The sequence below is a fragment of the Pholis gunnellus genome (genome assembly GCF_910591455.1).
Source record: "Pholis gunnellus genome assembly, chromosome: 9".
NCBI lineage: Eukaryota > Metazoa > Chordata > Actinopteri > Perciformes > Pholidae > Pholis > Pholis gunnellus.
Window position 1 is genome coordinate 10,953,912 of NC_136535.1, and position 24,239 is coordinate 10,978,150.

Here is a 24,239-nt window from a genome sequence, read left to right on the forward strand (position 1 = left end):
TCGATTCCGCTCCAGTTAAAGCTGTCTGATGAATGATCGACCACCCCTCTGTCCACTCACTGTTGCGCACAAGAATCCAAACACCACCGAGAGACTAGAACTGGTTCTTTTTATTGACAGATGAACAATAAGCCACAGAGCATTGCAATGCGAATTCTTTTTGCGATATGATCCGTTGAATTGAAATGTTCGGGGCATTTTAATTTCTTTCTTCTTCTTCTTCTTCTTCTTCTTGTGACAGAAACAATAAGCTTAGCAGAACCGTTAGGCAAGAAATTCAACAGAAAACAGACGTGGTTACAAAAATATCAAAATACTTTGCATAAAAAGTGCTTTAGTAATAAAAATTACAAAACATACACTCAGTGATTAGCTGCAACATATTTTCTTTTTGCCACAAAAGCCGAGTGCGACGTTGTACAACACATTACAATGTTTCTGCGGCTCTCTTGTTGACGTATTGCACTGGGTTCAGGTACAGTATAACAGCTATAGCAGAGGACTCACTTACAGGTGAATATATAAAATATTTTGTGGTCATTTATGGGTAAAAAGGCCTTCCTGTCAGAGCGACACTCATACAGCCATTTACAATACCTTTCATTAGTAACACATATACCGATATATATTTATGACATTTAATTTTTTTTGTTTGTTTAATTACAGCGGACAGCATTGGAGGTGCTTCCAGTCGAGTCTTATTTATTCAGGCAGAAACACAGTGATCCCGAGCCAGCAGGAACAGGTGCTCTCGGTCTTGCATTAATAGAAGCAGAGGAAACAGTGAAGTGCTCGCTACACACTGTAAATACTCCTCGCTACATTCAATGGAGCGCAAGTGATCATCATTGTGTGTATGAAATGCAGAGTGAAGTATTAATGGCACACAGATAAACAATATAATATGTATTTGGTCTAAATGGCACCGTGGTAATTGCTGGAGCTCTTTTTTCTATTTAACCTTTATTTACACAGGTAATCTCATCGAGACACACGGCCTCCTTCTTAAGAGAGACCTGCTTGAGTTACCTGTGGCCATAAACTCAAATTTGGAGTATCATTTCAAAAACACAACTAAGTTCAGCAGGCTCATATGATACAGTGAGATATCTCCATTAACAGTTTGAAATGTTCGACCGACTCTTTTATTCCTTTGTGATTCACAAAGCCGGACTGATATGCTGAAGAGGCAGTTTTTCCCTGATCCTCGTAGCGAGGGAGTGTGGCAGCTGCTGCTGTGGATCCTCCGTGCGAGCTCCGGCTCAAACGTGCGAGCGTTTGTTGTTGCTTCATTTGCGCCGACTGAAGATGCTCTTCTTGCTGGAGCTCTTGTCTGCGCTGCTGAGGCCGATGAGGAGCCGGGCCTTCTCGTCTTCCTCCTGCTGCTGCATGCTGGTGTCCGACTTCCCTTCAGACGCCTTCCCCCGCAGCTCTGAGCCCGACGCCGGCTTCAGACGCAGCTTCTCCTTTATCATCTGAGCAGCGAGGAGCAACAAATACTAGGAAACATTCATAAAAACAGAACTATTTTTGTGTGTGTGTGTGAACATTTAATAAGGAGAGGAGTCAAATGGTGTGTACCTGGGCTACAAGAGCTTTCCGGCTGTCCCTTTTCACAGCCATTGCAAAGTCGAGCCACGTCCAGGTATTGTTATGGTACTCCAGACAGGGCAGAACCAGGTTCAGGTCCTTCCAGTCCACGCTACTCTTTTCTCCCTAAATAAGGGGGATTCAAATAGAGACAATCATTCGTTCAACAACCACAAAAAGTGAATTAAACCTACAATACATTTAGTGTTTTGGCCTTTTGGACATCAGAAACAAGCTGTAAACATACATTTTGAGTTATATTTGAATTCTATTCTTATTCATAAGACCTTTTTTTTTAGCCCCGTCACTGAAAAATTAAACCCTTAAATCTTATTTACTTTAATTGTGTCTTTAGTTTTCCTGCAAAACCAAAAGGGACAAAATCAAAAATATCAATTATGAATTTATGAACATTATGATTTCCAACATTTAGAGTTAGTTTTGTATGGATGACCGTAGCTGTTTTAAGGTCCAAGATGTTAAGATAGAATAATCCTTTTCAGTCTTTTCTATTAAAGTTTATCATCAATAAAACTGAACAGGGATTGAATTAAAGAGTGTAGAGCTCAGTAACAGCAGAACACACCCACCTTATAGCTGACACAGAGGGGCACTTGTGGAATCTTGATGTAGATGAAGGAGTTGTTCATAGCAGCTCGCTCCTTCATCTTATCAATGTCATCGACAGGATGCTGGTGGGAGGAAATCATGAACCAAATTACTTTTTTCCATTTTCTTATCCTTGACATCTGAGCACCAATAGTCAGAGAGCACAAATACCTCTGGAGGTTTCCTGAACGACCTGCGGACCCCCGTGGTGCGGTTCAGGCCCTGGGCGACACCTTTGCTGGGGCCCATAGCACCCATGGTGTCCTCTGATGACTGCCGAGGCTTCACAGGGATACCTGTGACACAGATCGCATCAGCACTGTGGCCTCTGGGTGACTCTGCACCCTACACCTTATACTCCCAGTGAGTCTCTCACAAACACACACACCAAGGTCATATCCAACATGACAGAGCCTTTTAATAGCTCAGAGCGATGACATAACACATTAATGGCTATTTGATACCCCCCCCCCCCCACACACACACACACACCAGAGAAAATGGAAACTATTATTGATCAGCTGGTTGGTATAGATTACAGGCTGGTGACCCCACAGAGAGACTGCAGACTGAGCGCTACTCGGCTTACTGCCGTCATATTGCCAACACACCTGTAGTAACCAATCTGAACTTGTCCTCTTCATCAGTGACCTCTTCCTCCTCAACATTTCTTCCCGGGAAGAAGAATCCCATCATCCTTTTGAAGAACTGGTACATCAGCTGGATGGTGAGAGGCACCACGTTCACCTGGTGACGGAAACAAATCGCTCAAATAAAAACACAATCCAGACGTTGTCCGTGAATGTGGCTGCATGTGCGCGTGAAGCTCGTCACCTCAAAGTGCTCCTTAACGGAGATTCCTCCTACAGGGGGGCGCACTTTACTGAAGATACGCAGAGCAAACTGGCGCCCCGACTGGCAGTTACTCTGAGGGCGAAGTACGACCTATAAAACCAAAAAGGGAGTTAATGAGACACCACAAAATAAAGCTCTGGTCAGATTTGGTGTGAAGATGCTACTTTGATGTCAGTTTGACTTTTAACAGCACACATCACTGATGACAGAATGAACACAGTATGGACAACACCACCAAGTTAACGTAACTTGTAATGAGTCTTTGTTCACACATGCATCAAGGAATCCTTGAGTGTACATGCAACACGGAGTATGAAAGTCTGAAGATGGAGTCAACACAGACGTCAAGTGTTGTCACTTTACGAGCACTGTACATACCCTCACACGCTGCACAGAGGAAACCAGGCAGAGTCATAAATATCGCATAATGGAGGCTTTTTGGAAAATACATGTCAGCATCAAAAGGACGTTTGTCACGGATGTCACTGCATTTTATTTAATAATTAAAAAGGCAGGGTTGGTAATCTTAAGAAAACTAACAAGAGTACACTAGATTTGAATATTTTCAAAGATTACCAACCCTGCCTTTAAGGCTAACATTTAATTAAAGTCAAATGATTTTGCGTTGTCTGTATAATGAGAGAGAACTGTACCTTGTATGATGCATTGGGCAGGAGGTTGTTCATCGTGAACCACCCTAACTCCAACAGATGCTCGGCTGTGTCATCGGACTTGTTTAGCTGTGGTGAGAAAAGTGTTCACACTCATCAACGTTCACCATCCAGCAGTGATTCATTATCAGGGATTAGTGTGAGGAGTAAGACATCTTAGGATAATGTGGTGCAAACTGTGTTTTTGCAGTAAATAGGATGTGATCTATATTCCTGCTATCCTAGGATGGTTCTTCAAATACAGAACGCTAGAAAAGGGTAAATAAGGAGCGTTTTTCTGAAGTGCAAATATTAAAAGAGGATATGAGAGCCGATAAGAAGCGGTTCTGCTGTCCTGCCTGCAGCGCTTACCTTACTGTACATAAACCTCTGCAGCTCCAACTCAGCAATGCCGAGCTGGCCGTCCTCTTCCGTGAGACACCAGCGCGCCTGGGCAAAGTAGATCTCCGTCCTCCGAACCACACTCACATCCTCCGGGGGCTTACGCAGCTCCAGCTTGTTTGTCCGTTGCAGCTGAAAGTCCTTAAAACATCTGAAGGACAGAAAATATGAAATTTCTCGACCTGTGCGACATTTCTCGTCCGTATTTCACGTGAATCGGTGCGCATGTGAGACCTGATGAGGATGTTGAGCTCTTCACTCTTCATCTGCATGTCGTTCTTCTCCTGATTTAGCTGGTTCTGCAGTCTTGTGTTGACCTCCATCAGTTCATCACCGTACAGTTCTTCGGATTGTGCCTTCAAAATTAATTAAATAATCTTTTGTTTGTTTTCCAGATAAACTCTCAGTTGCAACTTAAGGAGTACAGCACCATGTGACTCACCCTGATGTTGGAGTAAATCTGTTTCTCAAGACGTCTGATCAGGGCGAGGTGCTGCCTGACTGCCTCCTGGAGGTGCAAGATGCTGCTGCGCTGCTCCTCGGGGTTACTGGAAATTTCCAGCTGGAAACGCACACGCTGCTTTTTCTCACTGTGTTCCTACATGTCCAGAAGATTAAAAAAAAACAACAACACAGAATGAGTAAGGAGGAAACATCACAAAGGACTCACGAAATGTTTTATGAATTGGGATCATTGGCCATCTGGTGGCTCCAGCCTACCTTGCGTCTGGGCTCCACGTGTAACAGCAGGTTGTTGACGATGTCCAGGATCATAGCGTACTGAACGGGGTTAGTGGATATCTCCAGATCGTGGTGAATGAGGGTGAAGGTGTCCACTGCCCCTGTTAAATCGACATAATGAAACTCTTTAAAGCTCATCTATGGTGATTTAGTATTAATATATCCTCCCCACCTGACAGTGTTAATGAAAAACATTGCACAAGAACCCAGATGCATTATTCATCGCAGGGTAAAAGGTGTACAGTGAGCTGGTCAGACATACCAGCCTGCTTTTTCAGAAGGTCCTCTTTCTCGTGGTTGTTCCTCAGCTCCGGTGGTTTGATCTGTGTGGCCACCTCTGGGTCGATGTCGTGACTGTAACTGATGTAATGCATCCGACAGCTACAGCGGGAAATGATTCGCTGAACCTGCTGAGCCTCGTTCACCTGGGCTGGCTGGTTCCAGTCTGCAGACACAGAAAAGGGAATTTAGGGTCTGCGTGGTCAGTGTCCTTCAACGCAGAATTGTTTTCCACGTGGTTAAGGAAGGAAGGATCCTGCGTTTGAGAAGTAACTTACCTGTAGTGGTGCTAACCATTCCTCCCACAGCCTGGCCGCTCTCCATCAGCTCCAGCACTGAGTCTAGATTACGCTGCCTGTGCTCCTCTATGTTTTTCACCTAAACACAACATAGCGTCATGAGAAGCAAATCAAGAGCAGGAACAATCCCTGGTTGAACAACTGTTAGAAGGAAATTAAACTTCATGAATTGTACCACTGAAACAAAAGTAGAAACTAAAGAGAACTGTAGTTGTATGAATCTGCTGATTTGTGCTTCTCTAATGTCATTCTTTGTCTAATCCAGGTAAAACAGCCTCATGTAACTACAGAGCAGTGCTCACCTCCAGCCACAACTGCCTGTCCTCCTGCTCAGATGGGTTGGGCTCCATGGTGGCAAAGTACTGCATCCCATCCAGCAGACAGGTCCAGGTGGTTTTCTGCTTCAGGGTGTCGTTGTACCAGGCTGGGTCGTGCTCACACTGGAGCAGCTGAGCCTTTGCTGCAGACACCAGCACACAGCCTGCAGTCTCTGTGCCGCGCAACATCATCTGGGAAAAGCAAAGAATAAAACACTGGGTCAGATCGACACACATTCAACCATTTTCTTCAGAAAAAAAGATAAATTCGGTAAATAGAAGCCTTTCAAGATCAAAGAACATATATATTTTTTTTGAAACAGCTTTAACAGCCATTGTAATAGGATGCTGCAGCCACTATTGTTGGATTTTGTCATTTAATAATAGTATACACCATGTTCAAAAAGATAGAAAATAACAAAACTGGAGTAAATACGCTTTTTAGAGTGACATTAAGTAGGAATTTGGTTGACCTCTCATCAACAACAACAACAACAACAAAAATCCAGGCAGCTACCTGACAGTTGACCAACTCAATAAACCAGTTGCGGTTATAGACATCGTCCGTCTGACAGGCTGCGATGCCACACAGCTGGTCGCTGACCCCTGAATCCTCCTCCGAAAACACAACAAACTTGTCCGTTTCCTCAATCAGTTTCTGAAGCATCGATGTTCCTAAAAAAAGTGGGGAAAAAAAGAGGTTAGTGGGTCTTAAAAGACTCTGCTTTTTGTCTTTTACTTTTTCAAGCTATTTCCATACCTTCATTCTGACTTTTTTCTGCTCGATTGACGGTGGGCGTAACTGGTGTGGTGGGGGCTGTGGTGGGAGAGTAGTTGGAAGGAGTGCGTTTGAGCTTCTTGGTCTGCAGCTGTGTGTCGATCCTCAGACCCTTTAACGCCTCAGTAGAGAGATTTCTCTTCAGCACAGATGCCTTTTTATAACCGTCGTACAGCCCGAAGGCTATGTTCCTGTTAGTGGTGGTCCAGGAAGCACGTAGGTCCACCAGGCGCAGCTTGTGCGTGTAAGAGGTCTCATCCTTCTGGTTCACCTCCTGTCCCGAAATAAACAAAGAGAGCTTGATTACGAGTTCACCGACAGTGAAGGACAGGCTTGCAGTGCAGCCACCTCTGGGCTCTTACCTCCTCCATGCGGTTGCTCTGTCGCTGGTAGCTCAGGGAGGACAGGCTGAGCAGGTGAGTCTTCTTCACCTGCGCGTTGATCTGGTGGTCGGCCGTCTCGTCCCAGGTGGAGGCCATCAGGTGAACCGTCACCTGAGATAGCTCACTAACCATCTGGGTCACATTCCATTCAGAGATCAGCCTCCTCATCACGGTGCCAGCTGAGAGACAATAAAATACACACTCAGGACTCAACATAAAATCATGCATCTGAGTGTATGAATACATTTTTTTCCCTGAATGGTATGTTCACACGTGTACCCTGTGGAATAAGTCTCTGTGCTCCTCGAGTGAAGACGTGGCCTTTGTTGCACTCCACTTGGATACCTCTCTGTTGGGCGAAGGAGGCCCAGTAATGCACCTGGAGGACACACAATATGCAGAAATGTATTGTAGATATTAGAGGTATTAGGTGTGGTGAAATGGGGAAAAGGGGTGGAACTCAGTTAATAGTCTGTCAGACAGTAGTAATCATTATTCGAATGGGTTATATATATATATATATATATATATATATATATATATATATATATTCCATATTATTCATTATGCATCAACTATCATGAGTTATCCTCAGACGGATAGTTTGTTGCGTCCCATGTACTGAAACGCAGCCAAGGCTTTGAATATAGGCAAATATTTTTCACCGAAGCTTCAAAAGCCCCAAAATATTTACCTTCCATATTTGGGACAACACCAACTGATGCAGATGTTACGGTAACAGCAAACAGATTTGTAGTGTGGAAGGCAGACTAGAGAAACACTTACTTGTAGTTGTGGAAAGGCAGCTGTGTAGGACGTCTGTTTGTAGTGCTGACCCAGCTTCTTGCGGATAGGCCTGAGGCTGTGGAAGAGCTTGCCTCTGCAGATAGGTCGAGAGACACCCGTCCATGTGGCCCAGAAGTTCTGCATCCAGCGCAAAGTGCTGCTGTACAGCAGAACTCGCGGCTGGGAGGATTCTACAAAGAAAGAAATATATAGTTCTCTGCAGCATAATACATACACGATACTGGTTTTAAATCTAACAGAGTTGCAGCTACCTGTGCCACAGTGCTGGTTAAGGTCCATGGTGATGGAGAAGTTGAGGTTCTCAGAGCGAAAGGCTCTGTAGGAGTCATGAGGTTGTCCTGAGGTCACGTCTGCAACGTTCTCCGCACAGCAGAGCATCACACCGTAGTGGTCGTGGGGATTGCCATGGCAAAGCCATTGGAGGTCAAGGGTCATACACAGGTTGGGCAGGTGTAGAAAACAGATATCATCATACCTAGTATGGAACAAAGGGGACTTGTGTTACTGAATGAGTCAATAAAAGTTGCATATAAAAGCTTTTTTTCCCCCACATCTGACACCTCCACTTACTTTGACGCTGTCCTGACATTTACGTCCAAATCTCCTTTAAAAACAAACTGTCCGGGGTTCCAGTCAAAGTTCAGCTTATTCCACTCCCAATGCAGGTTTTCTGTCGTGTTGTAAGGGTCCTGTAAGAATGCAAGGTTTATCTTTGCATGAGATTAGGTGATTTATTTAGTTTTGCATCACATAGCTCAGTTAAGTAAACATAAAAACTAAGGGAGAAGAATGTGCCATGAAACATACACTCAGTGACACACCGAGTGCAAATGTCAACTGACTTAAAGCTTTGCTAAACCCGTCTTTGCGTGGACTCAACAGTTTTTTTTAAGTGTACATTGTTTTACCTCTGTAGCCAGCTGATGAAGATTGGCCTGGTCAATGTCCATAACCCAGCGCCCGTGTAGAAGGAGACGACTTTTGTCCCACCAGGCCAGCAGAGGTGAGGGGTCAACTGTGAGTTTGGTCAGCAGGTCGACAGATTGGCCAATCAAAGTCCAGGCAGGGTCCCAACACGGCCCCCACACAATGGTGTACAGAGAGATGCTCGCTGCATGAAGAGAATATTCCGTGAGAGGTATTAACGTACAGTGTGTGAAAGAGTAAACCTCACATCAACCAACAATTGCTCTGAGAACAGCACGGTGACAGCATGATTCCCATAACTCACATTTGACATCATAGTAGAACTTGAGTGGTGGCATATTCCGGTGGACCGTCACGTCTCCCCATGGCGGACCGAGTGGGACAATCTCTTTGCGATGAGCCCGGGCCTGTCCATCCTGCTCTGTCCCAATCAGACGGCCCGACAGCTCCCAGTCCCGGATCTCAAACAGGTAGCGAGGGTAATCCCGAATTCTCACTGGCAAGAAGAGGACAGACATAAAAGATTACATCTTTAAGTAAGCTAAAACCATGAAGCCTTTAATGACATGTTATCTCCAATTTAGTCTCACCTAAATCCTCATATCTGCAAATAAATGCTGTAAATTGTTATTAACTTACCCAAAAATGCAGCCAGTTTGAACTTGACAGCACGGCACCACTGGACCACCAGAGGGAGTCCGTCTCTGGGGAAGGGACTGATCCTGTCGATGTCCCTCAGCTGCTCTCTCACCTTCTCCGGCCCATGAAGACCCTGATCCGCCAGGGCTACGAGCTCCAAGTCCGACACAGTCCAGGTCAGCAGAGACTTCCTCATGGGCGTGTTGGCGTAGAGGCGGCGCGAGCGCTGGATGTAGATCTCAATGTGCTTTTTCTCCAGCGAACTATACAGCTCTTCGATCTTTCTGGCAGGGAGAAGTTCTCCGTGCTGCTTGCGCAGTTCCGCCACCTTCTTATCCAGAAGCTGAAGACGCTTGGCGCTTTCCTTGCTCTCGTCCTTCATGAGCTCGTAGTTGTCTCGCAGCTTGATTTCAAATACGTCGTCCAGGAAGACGAAGGAGAACTGGCTGATTTTGAACACGAGGTCCGGAGGCAGACGCTGGACGGCGGCGGCGGATTGGCTCGGCAAGCGATGCAGAGTCTTCAGCCACTTCTGCACATTAATGGCCATGTCGAAGGTGTTTGAGAAGTTGTACTGGTAGGGGAACTCGACAGCCAGAGAGGGGCAAGTGAGGACCCAGACACAGTTGTGAGGAGTGGCGAGGAAGGGGAATGCGTCTCGGTGCGGCTGCATCTCCGTCGACTCGGCGTGCGTTTCAACGTCGAGGCTTTTAAAGGTGACGATGTCGTTGCCATCCAGGTTGAGGATCATGGAAGGAGAGCGTATATGCATGGACCCAGCTTGTTTGGAGACGGCGAGGGCTTCCGTGTGCAGGAGAATGTAGTTTTGTTCACTGACGTGGGCTGTCAAACGGGTCACGCCCAGTTCAACACGCACACACAGCTTTCTACTCTGGTCAGACATGATTTCACCCTGCGTAGGTTGGACTGGACTGTCCTCGCCACAAAGCATCCGAAAACAAGCCTGAGCTTCAGTCATGTGCTGGTATAAGACCATGTGGTCGGGCGGCGTCCACTCGACAGTGAGCTCCTCTTCGCATTGAACCTGATTGAGACACAGAATATGAATATCGACAGAGATTCATTCCATTCAGGGAAATAAAACTGATGGGAGCTCTGAATACCTGTAAGGTGTGGGTGGGGATGAAGTAAGAAAAGGCTATCTCGGTGAGTTTGAGCACAGGATTGGGGGTTTGGGAGGCGGGGCAACACGACTCCATGTTATCCGTGAGTGCTTTGATCGCTGACAAGCTAATGCTCTGAAGAGACACCGTGGATCTCTCTGCAGAGCTGTGGACTTTGACAGTGTCCATCCGCAAAGACACGGCTCCTAAAGAGAACAAAAGGAAATAAAAGATCATTAAAGGTGGTGATCGACTGAAGAGCAGATAGTTTTGTGCATGCTGTGGTCTTTTGCCCCACAAGATACCAAAGATGCAATGAGAAATTCGTAAGAGGAAGACCTGTTAGTTCATGGGTTAGCTTTAAAATGTGTTGCTTTTATACTTTGATCTTTTTTCTGACATTTTTTTGTTGATTGTTTTGTCTCTCAAATGCCAGAAAATAGTGAGAAATGCCAATCCCAGTTAATAAAGCCCAAGGTTGTGTCTTCAAATAGCTTGTTTTGTTAAAAAAAAAAAAAAAAAAAAAAAAAAAAAAAAAGAGTTCAAAACAGAGAAAAATTCTGTTAACTGTTGCATTAGAGCAAGTACTTGGTAATGTCCGGCACTTTTGCTTAAAATGACAAAAGTAGTTGCTGAGTAATCGTAATCTCTTAACTAATCGTTTGAGCTACACAGAAGTCTATTTGGGCCGTGTAGTCCCTGTGGACTACAACGACTATGAGCTCACTATAAATATATTCAATACAGCGCCGTTTATGTCACACACAGTGATTTACGGCTCAAAGCCATGCAACATTCTTACATAATCTGAAATAACTTACCCGCTAGATTAGACAGTGTGAACACATTGACGTCCTCCAGACAACAGTCCAGTTTGAACAGCAGCTGGAGCTGTGAGGAGGGGATGGGTGGAACGGTATCTTCACCAGAGGGAGACACTGAGGCCACATCTGGCAGCTGTGGCCCAGCGTCGGGAGGAACACACATGAGGGACAGCAGGCGAGACAGACACAGCGCACAGGTCTCCGAGAGCTCCACTTGGAGCCCCTTCAGGCTGGACTCCACACTCAAACTCTGATCCCTGCTACTCGACTCCATCTGGGGTCGGTTGAAACTCCCCTGGAGGGACGAGATTAGAAGTGCGCCAACATTAACATCTGAGTATACAAATAAATCCGAACACAACACATGTGAAAATGGATCATTAAACATACAACAAAACAAGTTTCTCAGTATTTCCGCTCCTACCTGAAGACTGAGCGAGTCTAAAATCAGCGCTTCTCCCCACACATGTTTACCAGGAGGGTGGGGTGCTTGTTGGATGTGAGACCCCTGACCCACTCTCCACCAGAAGTTGTCCAGGGACAGCGAGGCCCGCCGGTGCACATTCTGGGACTCTGTGATCTCTGCGTCAACTTTAATGTCAAGAAGATGCTGCAGTTCTACAGACACAGGAAGTGCAAGTCAGCATTAAACATTTTATTTTACAAAAACAAAAGCCACTAAAACTTAACCTGGCTATAAAAAGGAGTACAAGTTAATGTGTTACATTTAGAGGTGACTCTAAGAAAAGACCTTATCTTATCTAGTTTGGCATGTTTGGAAAAAGGTTGACCCAAAAGTTGCCCTCAGAATAAAACCCACGAAGATCTACTGAATGAAAACATGCTGTGACATGAACATTAAGCGCTGCTGCTCGCCATAGGATGTTGAGGTTCTACATTAACGCAAACAATGCACTCATGTGGCTTTGTAGCAGCAACATCACACGACGTACCTGCACTAGCAGAGAGGAAGCCGAGAGCGAACGGCGTCGTGTCCCCCAGCTGAACAGACACATTGACGTTGGACACGGAGGAGGTGATCATCACAGGAGCGTCCAGGTGAGGGAGGCGCCTGAGGAAGAGGAGGGTGGGCAAATAATCTAATGGACTACACGACACGATCACGCCACGGAACAAGAACAATACAGAATGAGTGATGTGCGAACACAAACGTGAATCAGAAAGAGAAGACAGTAAAAAGGCATTAGGTCATTGTGACAGAACACAGATCCAATCACCACTAGAGATGTCACTGAAAATGTCTGCTTTGAATCGAATCCTTTGATTTTTTTTATTGTATTTGCAACTTGCCTTTTCCTATGTGCGGCCTTCCTGTGGATTAGCTGTTCCCATGGAAATAGATGTAGCCAATGGGAGAACTCCTGGTGACGGTAGTGGATGATGCAAGTGTTGATCGTGAATGACCCCGAGATGTCAACTGATGTAATCTAAATGTAGGGACCAAGTCAAAACAATGTCAAAAAATGATTTAAGAAGCTTTGCTCTTGTATCGTGAGCATCAAATCTCTTCCTCACCTGCAGGGCTGTCTTCAGCGTGTTCACACAAAGGATTCTTTGCCTACTTTGTGAGAGTAGAAGTCCATCTGTCAGTTAAAATAAAATGAATTCAGAATGTGTTATTCATAGCTCTCTCCTTCGCCCAACTCTTCTCTGCATTGCGTGTGGCACCCAGCTGTCCACTGACCCTCAAGAAGGAGCTGCAGGCTGCTCTGGGGAAAGCTCAGCTCAGGAGTGAAGCCTCTGAGAGGAAGCTGCTCGTCGTCACGTCCATAGCACACTTTTAAAGACTTCAGAGTCCAGTTCAGGTGTCTGTGGCGACAGGAAGAAGAAGCATACGATGGAATAGAACAACAACTATATGCACTTGATGGTAAAAATGTTGACTCACCTCTTCTGGCTGTGCATGGACATGGTTACATTTGTATTATCAAACTCCATGTTGACCTTGTGGGGAACCAGCCGATGGAACTGCTCCACCGTCTCAGTGTGGATGAACACAGTGTTTTCACACTCTGAGAGGAAACAGCACCAATGCTATTAAATCACAAAAGTATTTATGACACAATCCAAAACTGTTGAGTCTGCCACAGCTAAATAATCTGTTAAATGGTGGTCGAAACAAAAAAATAAGCTTCTACAAAATGTAATTAATACAATAACATGTTGATTAAATATCATTTATTTTGGCTTTGTCTATATGCCAGCTGATAGTTTCTGCATGGTGCATATTTTCTAGGCATACTCTACAGCGAATGTATTCCAATACATTTTTTAAGCTGTCTGATGATCCAAAAATGTGTTTGGCGTGGAAATACCTGAGTGAGCCAATGTGTCATATTCTTCCTTTTTGCAGTTTTTAGTGTGTATTTATATTGGGAAGAGTGTCAACTTTAACGTCTGTGCTACTGGGGTTCTAGTTTTAAATACACATTTCCTACATTCTTCAGTCAGTGAATAAAAACCTAAATACTTGACATTGTTTTCTTACTATTTAAACGTATTGCATAGCGTGTGCTCTATTTCCTGGGTAGGTCAGATTGTATCCATTCATCATTTGGACATTTCAAGCACCTACAGAGTCAATGCAGCTCTGTGATGTGACCTCGTCCTCATTTTTATCAGAACAGCTAAAAATATCACAGACAACAGTAGACATCCATGTGTTTTACAATAAGCAGAGGCTCACTGATGGAAAACAACTATAAGAGCCATCATAGTTATAACTCTTGGGTAATAAAAAGGACAAATGCAGCTAATAGTTGTATATGTGCTCGTTTGTTGAATTATTCTCATAACTTTTGGGCATTTCAGAGATTACACTTTGCGTTTGCTCACCAGATACTTCCAGATTGCTCTTTTGGGGAGAGGGGGGCAGCAGGAGCTGGCTCAGAAATAGTCCCTCATGGAGCTCTGCTATGAGTGTCCTCACATTCAGGGACAGAGAACCTGGCTTCATCTCCGGTAGGCTCACATCTCCAGACAGCAGCAGGCTCAGGGCCACTTCAGCCAAACATATATCCTACAGTGGAACGCATGTTAGTCACTCACACTAAATCACAAGTTTCTATGTTAGGGGAAATAGAGGAACTCACCAACTGACTGCTTTTAAGCACTTTACTGCTTAGCTGCCCGACTGAGAAGTCCCACGCCAGCCTGTGATGAAAGTTCATAACATTATACGCTGATCCTTCTTTCCTTTCTATTAAATTAAATTAGATTGTTGGTAGACAGACATAACAGAGTGTGAATTGCGCAGTCACCTTTTACTCTGGTGGTCTAGTAACAAGGTGATGCCTGCGATGGTCATGTGCCACAGAGACTCTGTCAATGCCAGGTTCAGGACCATCACGTTGATTGAGCTGACGTGGAACGACAGCAGCTGAAAACACAAGACAAGAAGAAGAGGTGGGACGCCGTCTACGAATGCGTTTAGCCAAAGACTGAACCTTTAGCGAGGCTCCATACTTGTGACAGAAAGCGGAGCGTTGTGGGGCTGACTGAGATCCTCCCAGACTTTTTTCCATGGCTCTTCTTCCCCAAAGGTCCGAGTGGTGCCTGCAAGTCGAACCGAACTCTGGTTTCGCCAACGCACAGCGCCAGGTACCTCCTGAAACAGAGGCATGCGGTGGCTGTCTCAAATTACAAAGTCACTTAATGTCATATATAAAGCTTTCGAATCTAGAACTGATTTGCTGAAAGATTTCATCTCAAACTATCCAACTTACGGCAAATCCTGGTTTAGAAGTTTACTCGAAATCCATATTCTGTCAATTTCCTGTCATAAAGAGATTCACTGTTATGGTACAGTAAGTCAAACAGCATCCTTGATTTATTTTTGGGACAGTTGACCAACACAACATGTGTTCTGGCCATTACTGAGCCAAACATGACGCCCGGAAAGGGAAGCATGCGCCTCGAATGAGCTCACCGCATAAATGTCATGTAAACACAGCGTGTCTTACCAGAGTGTGCTGGGGGTGAAACTGGATACTGACTCCTTGGACAGAAAACAGCCCGACTGATTTGATCTTTAGATCAGCATTCAGTGCCGTCTGGAAGAACCGCACAGCCAGGGTGCAGATGAGCCACCTAGAAGCAGCAAGGCAAGAGCAGAAAATGTTAGATTTTGTCAATAACCGTTCATATAAATAAGACACATCTGAGTTAAATCCTACAACTAGTAGAACATCATTTGCATTAAAAAAAAAAATGTACTGTAGAATTGAACACGTTTCAGTTCTTACCTGAAAATGACACATAACAACACAATCCCGAGCAGAAGAATAAGCAGGAAGGAGATCAGCAAGAGAGACATCGTGTCCCGAGTCGTTCACACCCAAATCTCGGACATGAGTGTGTCTCTTCTTCCATCAGCTGCTGTCAGAGAGGAACAGACTTCAGATGAACACGCCTCACACGCAGGTGGGAGAGTCGTGTGACTGGTTGCTAAAAAAACACAAAAAAACCCCAATAATCAATAACTCGTCCTTCACTTAGACAAAGTGACGCACCATTTGCTATGTCAACACCACGGACGTTAATTGCGTCTTTCTAGCAACAGCAACGCCTATAGCCTCGCGGTGCTAACACTGCTAATTAACTAGTGTAGTTGGAAATGAACACGAAACAGCACTTAGCTTAACTTCATCTCTCGGCGTGTAACAGCGTTACCTAAACTTAGTCCTCGTCAACGAACCACCAGCACAACGGTGTTGAGGGATTAACGTCACAGCGTTAGCCCAAAGTGACAACACACGAAATAGTTGTAAGATGTTTTGTCGCCGCGTCATCCCAAAAATAAAATCAGTAGCAAATCAGTGTTAGCAAGCTAACACTACGGCTAGCTTAGCATAGCATAGCTGGCACACATAACTTGGCGTTCATTTAAGGTTACTGCTGTAAGATGTCTTAGCTTCCGTCGGCTCCAGGTCATAGGTTACTTACCCGGACACCTTCATAGCGCTGCAAAGAGCCTCGTCTCGTGTGACAGTTAGCTCTCTGCTCGGCGGAGGAAACACGGAGTCCTGGTCCGCTCCAGCTGGCAGCAGCTCATTTGACTTGCAGCCGAGAACTGTGACTAGTGGGAGAGGAGCTGGCGCAGCGCCAAGTAAACATTAATCTTTAACTATACTCTGCACTCAAAACATAAAGGAGCCCCCCCCCCCCCCCCCCCCCCCCTTCATACACAGCCACCGAAACCAATTCATACACATACAACACACCCACAGTCATAATCAAACTATTTCACAATGGGGACAAAGTGACAGAAACAAAATTTATTCACTTTTTTTTTAATCTTTACAAATTCAGTATAACTCAACCACATGAATAAATTACTTCTACTACATGACACTGAATGATCAGTAAGCAGCTAGCAGGAGCCTATCAAAACATCTTTGAACATTTTAAGTGGAGTAAGTTGAATCAAATGGACCACCTATCTGCGTTATTGATAGGAGCAATATTCATTGGAAGCATGTCAATACAATTAAACAAACAACTCGTCCTTCCACAAAGTGCTGTCAATGCGACTGTGCATCATGGCACACATCCAGGGAAGAATAATCCTCTCACTACCCGAATAAGGATAATTGGGTTGTCGTATTAACACCACAGGTGCCTTGTACAGCGCCTTGTCATCATTGATGGTGTTCAATTCATCTCACGCAGCAGCTTTCTGTCTGTTGTGTTTGGCAAACCACTCGTCACTTTTATCGTCGGCCATAGCCTAAAAAACAAGTTTGAAAGCAGAAGGAGCACAGGTACGGTGAATATTAAATACATGTAGCATATTTAATCTAGAGAGGAAGATATTGGAGCAACATTAACCTTATCGAGCAGTTCATTTCCTTCGGGGTCCACCTTTGACAGCTGCCTGAAAGCCTCATCTCCCACAAAGCAAATTTCATGACCATCCTAAAACAAACATTGTCCATGTGAGTGTATTTTAAAAACGGAGACTAATTTAACTTTATTACAGCATTACATTGATAATGCACTTACTGGGTCAGCCAGTATAACCACCTCTACTGTGGTCTTTCCAGGAGTGTCTAGGCTGACTAATGGAGTGAGAATTTTCTGATTTTCCTTTTTCATCAAGGCTTCCAGGTCTGGCAGCTGTGGGATGTAATAAAACATTGATGGTGAAATTATATAGATTTTCTCCAATATCAACACTTACTAGAATGCATCCATGACATAATGTTTTACTTGTTCCCGTGGGCATGAAAATGCTATTCTCCCAAACGCTGTTCCATGATCTACTGTCCCGCCGTTATCATGAAGCTCCAGTTTACACTGCATGAAAATAAAAAAATAAAACAGTCAGACTAAAAGACATTCCTGATCCATTGACACAAAACATAATTATTTCTATGATACTTGACTCACGTGAGTGTCTGCAAATCCCAACAGCACCGTTTTCTTTTCCTCATTCTTCTCCATCACCTTCATTCCCAAAAGCATAGCCCAGTAGTGGGTCGATCTCTGGAGGTCTGACACTCCGAGACAAACCTTCTGCACCGGGTCTGGGAACAAAGTTCCAGAGGTTAGTGCTGAACGCTTTCCTCTTCAGCTGCCAGTGCTGCATCAGAGGTATGGTCACAGGAAACTTTTCATGTGTCATGCAATTCCCATGAAGAAAATAATGATAATGAACTTTACTCCAAGAAACTAAAAGATACCGTGGAGCAAGTCATGACATGGTTATATTATATTATTTTTTGGTAAAAGAAATCTTTGTAGCAGGAGATCATAATTATTCTTCATTATATATTATTAATGTGTGGATTGATCATTGAATAAATCAATCAGAAACACAAAATATATTGACATATGCTTAATTAGCTTGACCAATATAATAAAAGGAAATGAGTATTGCTATAATGTATAATGCTATGAAACCAAGAAACTCTTTGCATTTGTGAAGCTTGGTATGTTTCCTTGACCCACGTGATGACATGACGACAGTTATTCATTCATTGTCACTCACCACTGTGAGGCTGCTCTTTGTCCACGAGGTAGAAGGGATACCCTCCAGGAGCCTGGGTCAGATACAGAGCCTCCCCCACCTCAGTCAGAGGCCAGCCCAGACGTTTAGCATTGCTCACAGCCTGGCTCGACTGCAGAGTGAGCCCCTAAAGTGAAGATATATATATATATATATATATATATATATATATATATATATATATATATATATATATATATATATATATATATATATATATATATATATATATATATATATATATATATATGACAACAAGCCTTTACAACACCACATGGTGTCCTCTGTAAAGTATTTCACTTAACTCTCACCCACCAAGAAGTCGTTGCCAAGCTGATACTCTCCCATCCCATAATTGTATGTCAGTTCAGCAACAAAATGGTCATCTTCAGGGCCAAAGCCGACCATCGTCTTGCTCCATTTCCCATCGTACGGGCTGTATGGACACAGGATGAGTGCAGCAGATATCAACAGCTCTGCATAATTCTGTGTTGTACACCTTTGTGAGTACAAAGTTCAGATATGCCTTTAGTTGTCTGACGTTACCCATTACACGTTGCTTTGCAGCCTTCCTCAAACTCTTCATGACGTAGAATCTAAAATGAATGAGAAGAGAAAATATGCATTCAGTATAAGTACACATGTATTAATGTGTGACTCATGTGACAGGAGGAATTGACGTTAGCTAACTGACGTTACGCAACACAAAACAAAGTTAATTAATTGCTTCTGGCCTTTAATATGTACCTTCATACCCAGAACATCTCGGTAAAACGTGGTCGTTTTGGTCCTGTCACCAACTTTGAAAACAAAATGCAATGCTCGTCTCAATGCCATGTTTCTTGACAGATGTAAAATGATGTGAGTGACGATCGGTGAGCAGGGAGCGATTAAGCTTCCTTTATGATCGATTTCTCTGTCGTCGATTGGTTGAAAGTAAACGCAGAGGTAAGCAAACAGCAGGAATTTACGAGTGTAAGTAGGATTCCTGGTTATTATGTTAGCCTTTGTTGATTAATTTACATTATTAAATCCCTATGGGGAAGGGCAACGTCTTCACGCAGGATAAAAATAAATAAAACTACGTTCGCCACCCCTATCCATTCAGGTTAATAGTATCACCCAGAATATCACACTCTATCGCGAGGCTACAGCAATTTGACCGTTAATTGAAATTAGAAAAGAAGAAGTAAAAAGTAAACGAAGAAGACGACACATTTGAAAATAGACTGCAAGTAGTTTGGTAACTACGCGGGGAATTATTAACTTTACCCATTAAGATTTATTTTATATACTTAAATGTAGTGTCACCTTCACTACAGCTGGTGGCGGTAAGGAGATTGGTTTGTGTTAGTGCAACGTCCCGGAAAACAAGAGAAGAAGAAACGGGACAAACATGGCGGCGTACATGAGAAGCGTGATATGTCTCGTTTCCATGGAGCGCAGTGCTTTTCTATCACGGGGAGGCGGTGTTGTTCTTGTGGAATCGAAGCGGTATGTACGCGGACTGAGGAGGACACCTGTCCGAGTGTTGTTGCCCGAAAACGAGACGCATAAAGTCATCAAGCCGAGGCCACAGCCTCAGCCAGCAGGGCGAGACGTCCAGAGGCAGAAGGTGGGGAAAGTCACAGCTACGGTGAAGCATCCTGAAGAGGACTTTGTTAAAGCGAGGAGTAATGTGCATTCAACTATACAACACGCTGTTGTAAAGGATCAAGTTGATGGACTTCGCTTCGAGAGGGCTTCCCCTGGAGATAAACGACTGGCGTAAGTGTCACTTCATGAAGGCAGCAGTGTATTATTGCCATGATTGTCTCAGATATCACCATTTAAAAGATAAGGTCTGATTGGTTGATCGTGAGATTTTATCATCTTTGTCAGTCTCAGATTTGGTCGCAAACAAGTGAGTTGTTTAGAAAGCAGGGTAGGAAGGACACTTTACTTAAGTATCTCAATGTTAGGCTACTTTAACTTTCCAATCATATTTCTGATCATTATTGATATTCCCACTGTAATCATCTCTGCCTCTCTATCTCCCCTCATCTGTCCTCTCAGGAGGTTAGTGAGTGTTGCTCGCTCCAGGACATTTCGGGAGCACCAGGGTAAAATCCTGCTGGAGGGCAGGCGTCTGATCTGTGACGCCCTGGATGCTGGAGCCAACCCACAGATGGTGTTCTTCAGCACCGTGGATCGGCTGCGAGAGCTGCCTTTAGACAAGCTGAAAAGGGCCACGCTCGTCAAAGTCAAGTTTGAGGACATCAAGATCTGGTCTGACCTTGCGGCCCCGCAAGGGGTGATCGGTGAGGGTCACGTATTTAGTTCTGGTTCATTATGAAGCACAGGTGCTCAGAGTTGTTTTTTGACTTTGACTTCTTCTTCCGCAGCCATCTTTTCTCGTCCGGACCCGTCACGTTTGAGCTTCGCTAGTAAAGGTCATTCAGTGCCGCTGTCCTTGATATGCGACAACATCCGAGATCCTGGCAACCTTGGGACTATGTTGCGATGTGCTGCCGCCGCTGGCTGCCATAATGTCCTACTCACAAAAGGTATGCTTATCAATTCATTATGTGAATAAGTGAACGCCACCCCTTGAATATGGCTTTGTTTCTTTGCTTGTGGTTTTTAAAAAATCTGTTTGCTTCCCCCCCTGGCAGGTTGTGTTGACGCTTGGGAGCCTAAAGTTCTGCGCGCAGCAATGGGCGCTCATTTCCGCCTCCCCATCTATCCCAGCTTGGACTGGGATGATGTGGAGAAACATCTCCCGAAACCTGTGACTGTCCATGTGGCTGACAGCTGCTGTGGCACCGACGGAAGCAGAGAAACGGAGGACTCGCAAGTTAATGCGTCTCATAAACCCTCCAAAGCGGGAGACTATGGCTGGGTCAGCACAAAGCCTAATCGCAACAACATGCGCTACGAGGAATATGATTCGGACTCGGATTGTGAGGAAGGGGGACTTTCACTACCCAGAGTGGACTCAAAGCCGTACCATGAGAGCTGGGCACAGAGTACCACTGCTCTTGTGATAGGTGGAGAGACGCATGGTCTGAGTGTAGAAGCAGTCCTGCTGGCTGAGAAAACCGCCGGTCGCAGGCTCTTCATTCCCGTCGCTCCTTTGGTGGACAGCTTGAATTCAGCCATGGCTGCCAGCATCCTTTTATTTGAGGGCAGGAAGCAACTGTTGAAACTGATGCAGACACCTGGAGGGAAATGGAAATCTAAAGCAGAGGAGCAGTTTTCATGATGTTTGCTCATAATACCAGTGTGTGTCTTCGGTGTGTATTTATCATTGTCACTACAGACCGAACTGAATTTAAATTTCCGTTCTACATCCTGTCCTGCTAAGAATAAAACACTGAATTTCAATCAGGAATTTGTGAAATGATTGTCTGATTTCATGCCAATTGAATTTATGCCTCGTTTGGCTTTTTCACCTTTATTTTAGGATGCATCCAGGAATTATTTATTGTCAATCTGCAAATTTGACTCGTTTCATAAATGTTTCTGTAAAATGTGATCAAGTTGTTAAAACTGCTCATTAGAATTTCTTAGAGCCCTCGGTAGCATCTTCAAAATTCCTTATTTCATCCAACTGTGAGCCCACAACCAATATGTGAGTGTACTACCATAGATAACAGAAACATTTAACAATAAATCTCAGTAGGGAAAGCTGAAATGACAGATAAATCTGGGATTAGAAAAAGTTAAAGGACTCTTCCTGCTCATTGAAAAAAGACAGACTATGCTCCCCTATCTTTACAAAATAAAAGCACAAAACTCCATTTCTTACCCCTCCCTCCCTATCGTTTCCTGAGAGCTTTAAATAGACGCATGCACTTGAGGCATATTAATTCTAGTAAGGACAAGGCCTAGACAAGTCCATCCTAGTTCTGCAGTTTATGCAAATATGCAGAAGTCCCTCAACTTCATCCCACCTGGAGTCTGCACATTAACAAAAAAGACCTGCATACTGTCCCCCATAATAAATGCAGCGTTTGCATTCAGCCCAAGAGTACTTCTAACAAAGGAACTGGTGATTCATTGCGTTTTACATATCCAAGAGCTAACTTCATTGACAGAACCTAAAAAGGAGCAAAACTTTGTGCTTGCCAGTGAATTTTAATGGGTGTGAGAAGTAATGACTGAAGCAACAGAATACAGGGATTTCTACATTCAACACTTTTCAAAATGCCTTTTCTATGCCTTCAGAAATAACCTGGTCTTTTCATTATAGGACCTTCACAGAAAATCCTCATAATGACTTTGAGATGAGAACCACCATTAACAACTGGCAAGAGATGACTTTCACTCACATAAAACACACACACACACACACACACACACAAGACACAGGGGTTTTTCAAATATCAGTCATTGGTCTGTTACAAGCAAGTTTAATGTGATCTTTACTGTATGTGCACCTGTGTTTTTTCTTTTTCTTTAAATAGGGCCAGAAAGGCTTACGGCTACATCCAACTGAGGTTGAGCATTTTTGCACTACATGTGAATTACAACTGTAAAAATGCATTTTATTGTTTCTCAACAGCATTCAGAAAGCAGAAGTAACAAGGATCTCACAGACAAAACAGAAGGCAAAGAATCAGCTGAATAAGTAGGTCCACTGGGTAATTCTCTAGAGTTCAGAAATACTATTGAGTGAAAAAAAATAAAATACAGATACTTTTTCTTGAGGCAAAAAATAAAACAAAAAACAGAACCAACAGAATCTCCATATATATTACTGTAGGGACTATCGTCAATGCAAGGCACCACAGGAGAAAAAGAGGACTCCATGAAAAGAGAACATGTCTAAAAAAAAAAAAAAAAAAAAGTTAAAATGTCAGTAAAAAGTGAGACATCTCTCTAACTGTCTGACAAAGTCAGAGGGGAGGTGGGAGAGATAGAACGAGGATGGGAAAGGCGAGGGGGAGTCGCAACAGGTCAGGGTTCGATGATGGAGTGAGTCCCATATAACGTGTCCGGTTTATATTTGGACTTCCTCTTTAAATGGGCTCTGGTTTGAGCTTTTCAGCCAGGAAGTCGCTGACAAATTGCTCCACTACGGCCGGCGTGATCTCCTCTACATCGCGTACATACTTGGCGCGAGCCGACATGTCCAGGATGGTGAGCAGAGGTGCTGCTTCGGGGAGGTTAGTGTAGTCCCGCAGGGAGTCACTCATGTCGTCCTGTGGTGAGAGAGAGAATTAGTGATTAGGTGCGATAGTACATGATGTCAAAGTGGTACGCTCCTTACATTCATGGACGGATTACTGGGCACAGGCCCAGAACAAGGCCTCTCATTTAGGTAATGCATTTACATGTCTTGTTGGAAAGTCCAAAAAGTAGGGATGTCTTAATCACATTTTTCTTTTTGAAAATATAACTTTCATAGGTTTCCTCATAAAGTCTCATTTCATATTGTGTATAATGTCCTGTAGTTTGTTCCCGACGTGGGGGGTGGAGACCCGCCATGGGGTAGAAACATAAGGCTGAGAAGATGACAAAAGAGGACAGGAAGAACAGAAAATAGTTGACTATTTAAACTTTTTTTTCTCTAAAAAGACAGTACTGAATCCCTGCACACTGTGATCTTTAAGTACATAGAACAAAATATTGAAAGTTTATTGGAAATGCAACATAGCAGAGCTGACAGTGTGCAGGAAATCCACTTTCTCTTTTGCCCACCTGGTGACAAAACTTAGCTTGGCTTGTTTTCTTGTACATTTCTTGAAAGTGACTTCTTCAAACTCTTTCACAAGAAAAATAATGCTGGGAACCATTTGTTGAGACATCCTCATCTTCATCTACAGCATGATGAAGCTCTGTGGGGGTAACTTTCAGCTTTTGCATGGGCCCTTGCCTGTTTGTCGAAGTAATTCAAATGCCTACAGATTATGAGGCAAGTCAAACGCTGGATCGGTTCCAAGAGAGAAGACTCTCCACACATTTCTCTGCTGCTCGTCAGTTCAGACTTGCTTTTGGCAA

General features: G+C 44.0%; 4 protein-coding genes across 7 annotated transcripts in view; 1 reads left to right on the forward strand and 3 right to left on the reverse strand.

The window, feature by feature from the left end:
• Positions 1-100: 100 nt before the first annotated feature.
• LOC306701560 (bridge-like lipid transfer protein family member 2) lies at positions 101-16,319 on the reverse strand. 4 transcript variants are annotated; one of them, XM_079166906.1, is made up of 40 exons: positions 16,190-16,319; positions 15,490-15,622; positions 15,208-15,334; positions 14,971-15,020; positions 14,711-14,852; positions 14,506-14,624; positions 14,338-14,398; positions 14,081-14,264; positions 13,134-13,257; positions 12,930-13,054; positions 12,761-12,828; positions 12,536-12,672; positions 12,178-12,296; positions 11,649-11,842; positions 11,222-11,519; positions 10,401-10,606; positions 9,277-10,321; positions 8,942-9,133; positions 8,619-8,821; positions 8,281-8,399; positions 7,962-8,185; positions 7,690-7,880; positions 7,183-7,282; positions 6,883-7,082; positions 6,503-6,794; positions 6,260-6,417; positions 5,728-5,934; positions 5,405-5,504; positions 5,110-5,292; positions 4,827-4,948; positions 4,549-4,704; positions 4,341-4,462; positions 4,077-4,257; positions 3,708-3,794; positions 3,034-3,144; positions 2,811-2,946; positions 2,371-2,495; positions 2,181-2,282; positions 1,582-1,716; positions 101-1,475 (listed from the first exon to the last, which is right to left on the reverse strand). In XM_079166906.1, the coding sequence occupies exons 2-40, from the start codon at positions 15,558-15,560 to the stop codon at positions 1,290-1,292; spliced, it is 6,702 nt and encodes a 2,233-aa protein (XP_079023032.1). In that variant the 5' UTR covers positions 15,561-15,622; positions 16,190-16,319; the 3' UTR covers positions 101-1,289. The 4 variants fall into 4 exon arrangements, with proteins under 4 accessions (XP_079023032.1, XP_079023029.1, XP_079023030.1 ...); XM_079166903.1 differs by having other exon boundaries at positions 101-1,499; XM_079166904.1 differs by having other exon boundaries at positions 101-1,499; positions 15,490-15,691; positions 16,190-16,303.
• Positions 16,320-16,512: 193 nt separating this feature from the next.
• glod4 (glyoxalase domain containing 4) lies at positions 16,513-19,246 on the reverse strand. The gene is made up of 9 exons (XM_079165660.1): positions 19,002-19,246; positions 18,801-18,850; positions 18,570-18,690; positions 18,237-18,381; positions 17,636-17,772; positions 17,456-17,542; positions 17,249-17,362; positions 17,075-17,161; positions 16,513-16,973 (listed from the first exon to the last, which is right to left on the reverse strand). Exons 1-9 carry the CDS (start codon positions 19,089-19,091, stop codon positions 16,908-16,910), a joined length of 897 nt encoding a protein of 298 aa, XP_079021786.1. The 5' UTR covers positions 19,092-19,246; the 3' UTR covers positions 16,513-16,907.
• mrm3a (mitochondrial rRNA methyltransferase 3a) lies at positions 19,191-21,498 on the forward strand (the record flags this gene model as incomplete). The annotated part of the gene is made up of 5 exons (XM_079165659.1): positions 19,191-19,229; positions 19,577-20,021; positions 20,310-20,554; positions 20,639-20,800; positions 20,909-21,498. Exons 2-5 carry the CDS (start codon positions 19,651-19,653, stop codon positions 21,496-21,498), a joined length of 1,368 nt encoding a protein of 455 aa, XP_079021785.1. The 5' UTR covers positions 19,191-19,229; positions 19,577-19,650.
• Positions 21,499-22,372: 874 nt separating this feature from the next.
• nxn (nucleoredoxin) overlaps positions 22,373-24,239 on the reverse strand; it is a 55,544-nt gene continuing 53,677 nt past the window's right edge. The window contains exon 8 of the mRNA XM_079166561.1: positions 22,373-23,440. Coding sequence (XP_079022687.1) covers positions 23,258-23,440 — 183 coding nt within the window. The 3' untranslated portion in view covers positions 22,373-23,257. The remainder of the gene's footprint in view (positions 23,441-24,239) is intronic.

Bases quoted from the DNA above. Each gene is read 5' to 3' on its own strand.
- LOC306701560 (XM_079166903.1), bottom strand. From the start codon at position 15,560: ATGTCTCTCTTGCTGATCTCCTTCCTGCTTATTCTTCTGCTCGGGATT. The intron at 10,322-10,400 runs GTATTCAGAGCT...TGTCTCAATCAG, and splicing joins TCCCCACCCACACCTTACAG to GTTCAATGCGAAGAGGAGCT. The intron at 7,083-7,182 runs GTACACGTGTGA...ATTGTCTCTCAG, and splicing joins ACAGAGACTTATTCCACAGG to CTGGCACCGTGATGAGGAGG.
- glod4 (XM_079165660.1), bottom strand. From the start codon at position 19,091: ATGGCATTGAGACGAGCATTGCATTTTGTTTTCAAAGTTGGTGACAGG. The intron at 18,691-18,800 runs GTAACGTCAGAC...GTGTCCATACAG, and splicing joins TGCAAAGCAACGTGTAATGG to CCCGTACGATGGGAAATGGA. The intron at 18,382-18,569 runs GTGGGTGAGAGT...TCTTCACTTTAG, and splicing joins AGCTTGGCAACGACTTCTTG to GGGCTCACTCTGCAGTCGAG.